This window comes from Poecilia latipinna, unplaced genomic scaffold, assembly GCF_001443285.1.
Source record: "Poecilia latipinna isolate Pla-1442-1.1 unplaced genomic scaffold, P_latipinna-1.0 Scaffold42, whole genome shotgun sequence".
Taxonomy (NCBI): domain Eukaryota; kingdom Metazoa; phylum Chordata; class Actinopteri; order Cyprinodontiformes; family Poeciliidae; genus Poecilia; species Poecilia latipinna.
Window position 1 is genome coordinate 402,928 of NW_015112658.1, and position 11,834 is coordinate 414,761.

Sequence of the window (11,834 nt, forward strand, 5' to 3'; positions counted from 1 at the left end):
GCACCTTTAACCCCTGTCGGGCTTTTTTTTTTAATTTAATTTTTTTTTTTTTTTTTTTTTTTCCCCCCAAAAAATGTAAGTGCGGCTTGTAGCATGGTGCGCTATATAGTCCGGAAAATATATAATCCCTAGAGCTCTCTTGCTGTTTTTTCAATACTGCAGCAAATACTTATACAATTTGAACATTAGCCCATGTGATGTGGCACTATATGGCACAGAATTAAATAAAATTAAATGTGTTCATTATTAGAGGAAAAACGGTGCCAGTTTCAGGAAACTTTCACAGAAACTTTGCAGTCCCTCCACGGTGGGAACAAACGGTTCCTTATTGTCTCCCTTGGATAAGTTATGTCTGCAGGGGCAACTGATCTAAACTCAGTGCCAATAAAATAGATCAGTGTCTAATCTGTAGCTGTTCTCTGCCTTTTCAGCTACATGCAACTGTAGCAGAGATGGAGCAGGAGAAGTTTGAAATGCAGAGGAAACACACCGAAAACATCCAGGAGCTGCTGGACGACACCAACCGTAGGCTGGCTAAGATGGAGTCCGAGCACCACACTCGTTCTCAGGCCACTGTACGTATTATTAAAGACTTGTGAAAGTAGTTTAATGAGACGATAGAATATTATAAGGTTTTAAAAGTAAGAACTATGTGCTGTGCATTGAGGCATCCGTGTCCTAATTTTGCCTCTTTGGTCACATTCGGCTCTTTAAGACCATAAAAATAATATCAGACAGAGACAATTTCTATGAGTACATATAAAAATAACTTTCAAACGATGACTAATTTATAAAGGGGGCAAAGTTTTCTGAAGCAGCTTCTCACTGCAGGCCAACTTTGTCGGTTTATTTGTTAATCAGCCTGCAGGAATTTGAAGGCTGCAATATGCAAACAGCGGGTCAATAAGTGGCATAGGAATTTCACCACAGAGCATGCATGCAATGTGTTTTCTTGTATTCTTGATCACATTCAAATGGCCTAAGGCATTAAATCAGCAACGTTACATTAAATTTAACCAGTAGATGAGATGAATTACTATAGCTCATCTCTCCTGCTCTTCTGGAGGTTATATTTGTTCTTTTCTTATTAAAAATAGCTCTTTGTTTTGTTTGTTTTTTGTTTGTTTTTTTGGTTAAACAGAGGTAATGCTGCACCTGAAATTATATAGAAAACCTCCAAAGGAGGTACTTGAATAAAATAACTATTACCGAGGTATGTGTTTTCTTTATATTAGCTTAGTACTGCAGAGATCATGAAGTCGACTACAATAATCCATCGACATTATTTTTAGCTGACACAATAATCATGAATGTGTGTTTTTTAAAGCTATAGTTCTCAGACTAAATATCCCAACTTCTACTGGAACAGGACGAGGATTTAGTATTAGTAGTTAAATCCCGGGCTTTGCTTAGCTCTACATGTACACATCAGTCACAAATCTAATAATAAAACATCCAGCTTCTCCATTCCAAGCCTCGAATGAAAGGAGGCATCCTTTAACATCTGGGTGGGAGTGACTGCAATATTGCATGTCTGTCATCTCTTTAAACGTCTTTGATCTTAGTCCATATTAAATCTTACTCAGTGCTAAGATCGTCCTCAAAGATGTGCGCACTCACATTCACACACACCTTCCAAAGCTGCTGGGTCTTTGATGTTATAAAAAAGACAGTGGTGTCAAATGGGATTGTGCACATTTTATTAGCAGGGCTCATCAACACAGGAAGACGGTTAATTGAGCTGCTGTTAGAAAGCATTTTGTAGCGCTTTTGCATGTTATATAGGTTTAATGTTATCAACATTCTGGCATTTCTTTACATATCAGCCATGCACATGCATCGCTTTTGGCCTTAATCTATCAACAGGCCGACATTTCAGAGGCATCAAACACTAGATGGAGCCCATGGTAAGGCACTTTTTTTAATAATTAAGGACAGACAAGATCCAAGAGAATAAAAAGAGCTCTTTGTCACTGAAAATTAGTTGCCTTCCTGCCATCTGGTCGGCTTGATCTTCAGCCATAGTGAGGATGGTATTATTGAAGTGGACTTTGACTTGCCGCAGCCCCTCATAGGGGCAGATTTTAGCGTCCGGGACAATTAGGCGTCTGGTGACCATTTAGATGCCTCCGAGAGGGAACGGTTTTGTGGTTGAAACTTCAAACCCGCTGTGATTCTCAGACGTAATGACTAATGATGACCAAAGCAGCCGATATCAATCTAACTCTCAAGATGCACAGTTTTCTAAACACAGCGCCTTGCGGGATTATTCTTACTCCTTGGAGTTTTTCATATTTTATCACATTGCAACCACAGGCCTTCGGTGTGGATTTGAAGTCACAGATCATCAGGAAATATGGTGAAGTGGAAGGAAAACGTTGTATGGTTTTCAGCATGTTTTACTACCGGTAATAAAAAAGCCACATTTCTATTGCGACGCCAATGAAGCAATACTTTGTGCCAACTGCATAAAATATTCTGTTCAGCACATTTAGAGACTGATATTTTTGCACATTATTCTTGAGGGGTGTGCAGGGCGATGTGCTCTGTTCGTTTCCCCACACAAATAACATTTTGCATGTAGGACAAACAAACAGGACAACAGGTTTCTGGGGGTGGGGGGGGGGTTATAACATCATCCTTCATAAGTTTGCTGTGTCACCTACTTACCTTGCGGCTAATTGCACACAGAACTTTTTATGACTTTCTTTCAATATTGGCTTTATTCTTGCTCCACAAGGTCAGATTTATACAGCGCAAGAATCTGTTGAGAGGACAACTATTGCTTATGCACTAACAAAGTGGGAAAACCTTGTGAACTGCTGGTAGGAAAGTTGTTCACATATGGGAAACAGCAAACATAAAAGAAGAGGCTCCGGTCAAATGTGACCAAAATTAATTAATAGGCAGAAAACAAACACTGCATGTCATTTTGAATACAGCATTCCCATAGTGCAACACGGTGATACCTGGCTCATGCTGTGAGGAGTACTTCAGGGAAACTTGGGCAGAGCTTCACCTTCTAATGGGACAAAACATATCAAAACTCCAGCCAGATCTGTAGCGGAGTGAGTTAGACAAAAGCATATTCAGCTTTTAGAATGACCCAGTCAAAGCCCAGACCTAAATCTAATTTAGAATATGTGGCATATATGGCAAGACGTCAAAAGGATTGTTTACAGATATGTTCTGTTCAATCTGACTGACCTTGAGGAGAGAGAATTAAAAAATTAAAAAGTTTGTAGATGTACAAAACGAGTTGAGACATATTCCAAAAAACTTGAGCCTGTAACTGCAGCGACACATGGGTCTACAAAGCATTCTGAGGGGACCTACATACAGAGACATTCCACACTTACTTTTCTTATACTTTACAAACAAAACGCCCCCCAAAAAATGAATTGAAGTTGTAAATTGTGGCTGCAAATTGTAAAACATAAAAAGGTTCTAGATGTATGAATGCAGCACCTAATATAATAAGCTGAATAAAACTTTGCAGGCTTGTTGTGCTGGTCGACTCTGACCATATAAAGCAATGCTTTTCTCTTTGCTAGATTCACTGCAGGCTTTCTGTGCCTCTTCCTTTAAGCAGAATTCATTCTGAACGTCTGTAATTACAGCTAATTCCTCCGTCAGAAATCAACTCTGTGCAGTAGTTTCACACCTGCTGTTGTTCTTCTTCAGTGCTCTGCGGTCCTTTGGTTTGTTTCTCCTACTTGGACACTGGAGTTTGATCCACATTATACATTCATGCACACAGCCTGGTAAACCTCCGGAGATGACTGTTGATGCAGGCTGCCTTCCAGTTGTTGGCCTCAGTTCTGATACAAAAACTGCGAGGGTATGTCCATCACTATAAATGACTTTTTCTGCTGAAACTTCAAAGACCGCATCACTAAATCTGTGAAAGGCAGCGGGAGCGATTGAAGCAGCTTACACGGCCCGCACTTCACACCAAGTAATTCTTCTTCTAAAACACCCAATTACTGGACTTAATTTGCTCTCGCCGAGTGTGTCCAGGTGCGCCCGGTCAAGCCTCGGTGTGCAGACGTGCCTTCCTCTCATCTACTGCCAGGGAGCTAAGTGTCAGCACGCGGCCAAAAGCACAACACAGGCTCCTTGTTCCTCTTTTTAACACCCCTCCGCACTGACACAAAGAAAAGAATCTCTGTCACCAGCCTCCGAGGGGCACTGCCGATCCCTCCTCCTGTCATCGCCGGCCCCTGTCAGCGCGTAGATCAGCTAGCACGCTCCATCTCTTATCCGCGCCCCATCATCGCCTTTATCAGCCAGGCTCAGGCCGCATTCCATGCTGTTACATACCTGCGTGTAGAGACACACGTGCAAGCTGAAGGACAGTAGTTCTTTTTATTGGAAACGTCTACGTAAGACCGACTTTATTCAAATCCTAGTCAAGACTGGAAACAAACCCTTAATGTATGAGTAACTTAATTCATGATATTAATCACTTTTTCAGGGTTCCGTCTTTAGAATGGAAGAGTTCAGATTGCTGTGTCCGACTTCAGGAGCGTGCTGATCGTCTTTGTTGACATTATCTCATGCTGCCACCCTTGTTGGCTAAAGTGTTGTTTGACTTGACTCGATTTTCTTGCATGTTTTTGTGGACCAGGAAAAAATAATGCATGAGATGGAGCTGCGCGTGAAGCAACAGTCGGTGGAGTTGGAGAAGGCCAACGACTTGCGCAGGAAGGTGACGCAGGAGAAGGCCCGGCTGGAGATCCACATCGCGTCCCTTGGTGTCGAATTGCAAGAGACAAACAAACGGTATTTTGCAACATCATGCCAAAATTCTGTGCATTTTATTGGGATTTTTAAGACGTGTAAAATTGTTGAAAATCTCATTTGTAGTCAGCCCCTTTTGAGTAAACACTTGTGAATGCAAATAACCATGACCTGTAGAACCACCTGCTATTGGTTTTAAACATCTAGAATCGAGAGGCTGACATTTTTGCACGTTCTTCTTTCCAACGTTTCTCAAGCTCGATCGGATTGGCTGGGGAGCATCCGTGCGGCAGTTTTTAGATTTTTCACAGACTCTCGTTTGGATTTTGGCGTTTACTTGGACTAGGACATTCTAACACATGACCATTACATTGTTGCTCTGGCTGTATGTTTATGTCTGGTAACATTTTCCTTTCACTTCACAGTCATGCACAACTTTGTGTTTTTCTGACATGTAAAATCACGATAAAATAAAGCAGTATGGATAAACTCATGGCACAGCGGCGGCAGTTACTAATGGCTTTAAAGAGGCTTTTTAGAACAGTATTAATAAAATATTCTATTTGAAAGTCTTCTTCAGTCATATTCAGATTTTCTCAGGGAGAATGCAATCCAGTGGGTTGCTAATGACTCATCTCGCTGTTTAGTTTCACTCTTTGAAAAGGAGCAGATTTGACATTTCAGAAAATAACTCGCCAAGGTTGTTTTAACCAAGCTTTTGAATGTGTGCAGGATGATGATGCTGCAGAAGGAGAAAGAACAGCAGAGTGAGCAACACAATGAGAAAGTGATGAATCTCCTGGCCAAACACGAGACAGACATGAGCCACCTACATCAGGAACACGCTCTGTCTGCCGCTAAGGTTTATATTCCCGCAGCATGTCCTCTCTATAAACGTAGGGCTCACTGATCATTGTCATAAAAAACAAAGAACATGTCTTGCAGGCGTCAGAGGTGATAGAGGACTTGGAGAAGACCGTGGCTCAGTTCAAGCAGCAGCTTCAGGAAAGCGAGTACAGAAGACAACAACAAGTCAGAGTAAGCTTAACGAGGGCGTAAGGGGAGCTTAATATCAACTTAAACACATCACAGTTTTTCTTTTGTCTGTGTAGCATTAATGTTGGATTATCTGCTGCACCCATGTTATTTAAAACTTGCCTTCCCTTCAGGATCAAGAGATGAAGTTCCAGCAAGAGAAAGATGAGCTGCAGACTTGCTGTGAGAAAAAGGTTGGGCCATCTTCCTCTCTGCACTCTACTGCTTTGGTGTCATCGTATGAAAATAATGCTTGAATACTGATCACAGGCAAGAGGTTTTATGTATATTTGGTGTTTGAGCCAATAAAATAGGCAGTTATAAGTGTTTTTAAGGAGGGATCAGCTATAATTCCACTTCTACAGTCACAATTACAAACATGCAGGGTTTGTTGAATTCTTCTGGGGCTTCTGCTGGAGGGATGCGCTCCGCTTTGTGATAAACAGGAAGATGCATAGAGGTTATATTTACAAGTAATGTTCAAAGTATGGTATAAAATAGTTCGGAATTGGAAGCAAAGCCTTAAAGATTGCATTGCAAAAGATGACATGCAGCATTTTCTGAGGGATAAACTGTCCCTTAAGTGTGCCCAGACCCACACCTAATTGCCCGAGCTTTCTACGTTTGAAGCCCACTTCAATGTCAGAGTGCAGCCATAAAGCGCAGAGTCCGTGGATCATTGTTAATTACTCTGAGCTGGACCAGACCAGTGGAGGCCAGACTTCTCGGTTAAAGTCTGTGCTGCACCTGGGTCATCTTCAAAGTGCCATTTCTGAAAAGTTTGTATTGGTGGCAGACCAGCCAGCATACATGGGGCCCTTTGACTGATACACCTGCAAAAACTTAGCAGGCCTTTGTACTCTTTATTCGGGGTCAGGGAGATATTTAATTAGGCCGCTCAGAAGTTTAGTTTTTGATGTCTGCTTCGTATTCTTTTCCTTTAATCAGACAGCATTTCTTCTGCCTTTCCTTTAACTTGTCCCAGGTTGCAGGACTCTGACTTGGAAAGTGTTACAGATTAGTTTATTTTTCTTTTTTTTCTTTTTTTTTTGGTTTCTTCTGTAAAGATTCTTATTTAAGCTTCTTTGGACTGCTGTGTGGGCTGCCATGATTCAGTATCTGGCTATTAGAACGGCCCATATGGCTGCCATAGATCCAAAGTGTGAGACGCTGTGAGCAGCCAGACGGTACTTTTGATGGGGTGATAGGGAGGAGAGACGAGAGCGTATGCAGAGGGTCACATAGACAGCAGAGGATTTCCTGAGTGATGTTTGATGGTGTCTTGCTTTTGCACTCGCTTGAACCTCTATCACTGTCCCACTTTCTCTCTCTGTCTTTCAGGTGTTGGCAGTTCACAGTGAGGCTGAGAGGGAGAAAATTGAGGCCAAGAGGAAGATAGCCAAACTAGAAGATGCACTAAGGTACAGCAAAAAAAGAAGCGTTATTTGTTGCTTATATTAAAAAAAATAAATAAAATAAGGTTTGGAAGTAATGTAGTCAGGGTTAAACTTTAGCAAAATTTTGGTTCATCTTAATGTTACCAGAAAAAAAAAGATTAATTTCAAATCTTTGTTTTTTTTTTTTTTTTTTTGGTTTTTTTAAATTTTTCTGGCCCCCAGTTAATTAAAACCCTAAATTCACTTTCTCTGAAATTTTGAATTATACTAAGACCAGTAAAAAATTGGATATACATCACAGAAGCATAACTTGTACTTTGCAGGGGTTCCTTTTGGACCAATTATCCATCAATGCAGTGTGGTAGAGAGGCAGTCAGTCTGCATTAGTGTTAATGAAACCCAGGTCACTTTAATACTGGCCTTCGACTTGATCGTGAATCTTGTTCTACCACATGTTTTCCTTCCACCTAATTTTTGTTTAAAATGCTTTAACCAAACAAAATCAGTAAAATAAATTAAAACCAATCAACATTTGAAATATACATTTGCAGCATTCAAATATGCTTAAAAACAAAAAAAAAAAGTTTTACAAGACATTTTATGAGTTAGAAATAGTTGGCTAATATAAATGTGTGAGTGTGTTTGTGGGTGTGTCTAATGCGATATTTTAGCCATTAGATTAGTATAATCCAACATCACCAAAGCATGTTAAGTTTGGTGACAGGTTCTGAATCGTACATAAAGTCCATGAAGTATGCTATTTATTTCAGAGTTACATCACACACTTTAGCCTTAACTTTCTGAATTCTGCTTTTATTAGAGAGTTGTTTATATCTCTTGACTTGGGTCTTTGATCATGAGAACAGTGGGTATGAATTTTGATTTAAGGTGGAGTTTGGCTTTAACAAGCCAATCCTTTGATCTTTTTATATAACAGAGTTGAACTGCCACATCTGAGGGCTTTGAAAGTGTTTCACATCAGACCTTTACTTGTGAGTGGTTGTATTAAACCCAGCTAGTAATCCTAGATGCATTGCTATCATTTGAAAAAAACTACAAGGCAAACTTGTTTATGGTTATAATGATAGAGATGTTTCATTTACAGCTTCTTGTGTTTTTAAGTTGTAGAAATATAAAGAGAGTCAAATTCAGCTTCCTCTTGTAATCTGGTAAGCTACGGCCCTCGTGCGTGTGCATGCATGCGTGTGTGTGTGTGTGTGTGTGTGTGTGGTTGTTTGTTCTACATGTCCCAGTGTTGGACTAGCGACCGGTCCTGGGTGTATCCTACCCGATTCAAAGCTGTCTCTTTTTTCTTATCTATTTTTTTTTCTTTCTCTATTCAAACCTTTACTGAACGATAAACCACCACATTTAAAACTGTGAGTTTTTGCTACTACCTCAAACTGAATATCTGGGATTTGGATGCTGTTGTGTTTTTTTATGCTGTGTGTCATATCTTCTCTGAAGTGTTATTACTCTTAAAAATGCCATTGGAGTGCATGACGTAGAGTCTATATCAGAGCAGCGAGGCTTGTTAATATACACATAAAATCTCCCTTTTTCCTTTTAGTTGATTCAAGGCCATTTACGATGAGTTTTGTTCAACAATAAACAGTTTAAATACCATGACCTCGGTTTGTTATTTTGTTTGTATTTCCTTTTAATTCCTGTAAAGCACTTTGTATTGCCTTGTTGCTGAAAATGTGCCATATAAATGAATTTACCTTTACCTAAATCCCTCCTACAGTTTTATGAAGCCCCCTGTTTTACGGAGCTTCATTTAACATCTTTTGCAAATCTATTCATACCCCATTTGGATTTTCTCACATTGTGTGACTTTTAAAGTAGAGGATATTGGGATTTTTGTGTGACAAATCATCAGAAGAATTCTCACATAATTATTAAGTGCAGGAAATTATTACCCACTTTTCAAACTTTTTTACTAAGATATACATTTTTATTGAACCTGCTTTCAACTAAAGCTTTATATAACCTCTTATTTTTAGGAAATATTGCAGCATTTTCTTAGGAGACTCTCTCAGATAGCTTTCCACATGAAATATTTGTCCATTCTTCTTTGTAGTATACTCTTACCTGTTTGTTCATTAATGTTCTCTCCCAAACCTCCTCAGAACAGCAGGATTTACACCAATATTGAATTATTTGTTCTTATTTAGCTGACTTTTCAAAGGAGTCTGTTCATTTACACTTTTGAGGGATATCAATTTCAAAGGGACTCCACACTTTTGAAATGCATGAAAAATGTATTTCAACTTAACAACTGGGCTATAGTCAATCAAGTTCAAAGGGGTGTTAATACTTTTGTTAGCACTGTATGAACCCTTTGCCTAAATACTAAACTTCCCAGCCAATCAGAACATCCTCCTCACCCCTTCAGATCCATGTACCTCTGTCAGCAGCAGATTACAGTTCCCCTGCCAAACTCAGAATATGTTCTGCACAATTGAACACAACAGCAGCTCAACCCACGGTGCAGCCTCCGCTCCATCGTACCGTCATCCTCCGTAGGAAGGTTTTAGTTGCGATGTCCTAATGAATTGAGCGCTTTCTTATTGTTTGTGATGAAATTACCTGTCGGTTTAAGGCATACCCAGTTTCACCGTTTTCGTGGGTTTCCGTCACTGTCTAACAAATCGCTTTTTAGCGCTGTTGTATTGAGAATACAGCGGGAACAAAACAAGAGGACATTAGTCGCTGTGCCTGCCTATTGTTTGCCTGTTGCTGTCAAGCCGACGCGGCAAGTAGAGAGAGAGAGGGGAAAAAAAAAAAGCTTTAATGCAGCAGACAGATCGGTCGGTGCATAAATTACTCCCGTTGTTAGCATCAGTAACGAGCCAGTCATTTCCTCGTTTAGAGCTAAACACTCAGAAACGGCAACCGGCCCGCCAGGCTCTTTGCTAATTAAGTACTCGGCCTCCACAGAGACGCGCACACACACACACACACACACACACACACACTAAGCAGTCTGATGTCTTCTACCTGCCTGCTGCCCTGGCAACACTGAAGGCCTTTAAAGGCGATCCAGAGGAACTTCAAAGTCAAAGCGAGACTGCACGCAGGTGTGTGTGAGCATGTTTGTGCGGGTTTGTGCGTGCATGTGTGTGTGTGTGTGTGTGTGTGAGTATGAGGATGGATGGTAAAATTAAATTGAGCCGCTCAAGATGCTTTCTATCTGCCAGGTACTGTGTGGCATGTGTTTTCTCTTGCATCTATGCTGCTGTTGAATTCATAAACGCAACCAGTTCACAGTTGTTTTGCTTTTTTTTATATGTTTATATGTCATTATTATGACGAGAACAGCACCTTGTCTTGCAGTGCAAATAGGCACTGCTGCATCAGATTTATGCCAAGTCTTTGTTACTATGGCAACAACAACAACAAAGAAGTTTCTCTCCACTTCCTTCACCTCGGCGCGCCTTAGATCATTACAGGGCATTAGCATAGAGATGGAGAGGTGCACCACAGAGAGAGGGAAGGTTGTGCATAAAGAGGGGGAGCAGCTTGCCACTTTTTGCAACAATGACCTCAAAACCCCAGTTTTCACAACTCCAGAAAGCCACCTGTCTGGTAAAAAAAAATTGGGGAAAAAACAGCTGCATTCATTCAAGTTCCATTCTTCAACAAATTCTCCATTGTTTTCACGTTTCATGTTTTCCTTTCTGTCACTTTGGCACCAGGTTGGCCTCATCCAAAACTGTGTAAGCCTTAAAAAAAGTCTCAAATATTTTGTTTATTTATGTATTAACAGGTAGCATATTGTTCATAATTTCTCAGTAAACCAGAATATCATCAAAAAGTGAATTTATGTGAGGAATTGAATTCAAAAGTAAGTCTCATAGCTCATAGAGTCATTACACACTGACTGGTATATTTTAAGCATTTACTTCTGTTAATGTTGGTGATTCCTTCGTCTTGGTAAATCTCAAACCCCGGAAATTCGAATGGGACCAACAAAAGGACATTTATTGCAGAAATGTTGACCAACTAAGAACTATGTTTGTGTACAGCATATGCACTCAGTCACTTTTCTAAGTTTGTACATGGCTACAGAGTGGCATAGAGAAAATTAGCCTGTTTCTTTGCTGAGTTATTAAAGGAAATCCCAAGTTGTTTTAATAGCAGCTTTCAGCTTGTTTGCATAGTTGGTTCTGATGAATATAACCAGTAGATTCTCTTTGCGCTTAAAGCAAATTCAGTCAAGTTCAGCCATACCATTAAACCAGGTACTGATGCTTGGTGTGGAAGTGTGGAAGGTAAGGTGCCAAGCCCTGCTGGAAAACATCAGCATCTCCATAAAGTGGTTGTGCACCCTTTTTCCTTCCAATCAACTTTCCTTTAATAGGCTGGGATTCAGCTATCTGCGAGCAAGAAGGTGCTTTAGCCTGGTCCTTTTTCACTTCCCTCCTGGTGAGTGGTGTGAACAACTGTCAGTTCAGCAGGAAGTTCATCTTCCCTTCTTATATATATGTGTATATATATATATATATATATTCCACTTGCAAACTTATCATGCACCTGTGATTGTGTGTGTGTGTGTGTGTGTGTGATTGTGTGTGTGTGTGTGTGTGTGTGTGTGTGTGTGTGTGTGTGTGTGTGTGTGTGTGTGTGTGTGTTTCTCTTTTTGGTGCGCTCTTT

At 40.3% G+C, this 11,834-nt stretch overlaps 1 protein-coding gene across 3 annotated transcripts in view; it reads left to right on the plus strand.

Annotated features, from left to right (window-relative positions):
• cep112 (centrosomal protein 112) overlaps nucleotides 1-11,834 on the plus strand; it is a 138,281-nt gene that overhangs the window by 44,592 nt on the left and 81,855 nt on the right. For all 3 annotated transcript variants that reach the window (XM_015048268.1, XM_015048283.1, XM_015048274.1), the window contains 6 exons: nucleotides 432-575; nucleotides 4,631-4,785; nucleotides 5,476-5,605; nucleotides 5,689-5,781; nucleotides 5,913-5,972; nucleotides 7,120-7,199. In XM_015048268.1, coding sequence (XP_014903754.1) covers nucleotides 432-575; nucleotides 4,631-4,785; nucleotides 5,476-5,605; nucleotides 5,689-5,781; nucleotides 5,913-5,972; nucleotides 7,120-7,199 — 662 coding nt within the window. The remainder of the gene's footprint in view (nucleotides 1-431; nucleotides 576-4,630; nucleotides 4,786-5,475; nucleotides 5,606-5,688; nucleotides 5,782-5,912; nucleotides 5,973-7,119; nucleotides 7,200-11,834) is intronic.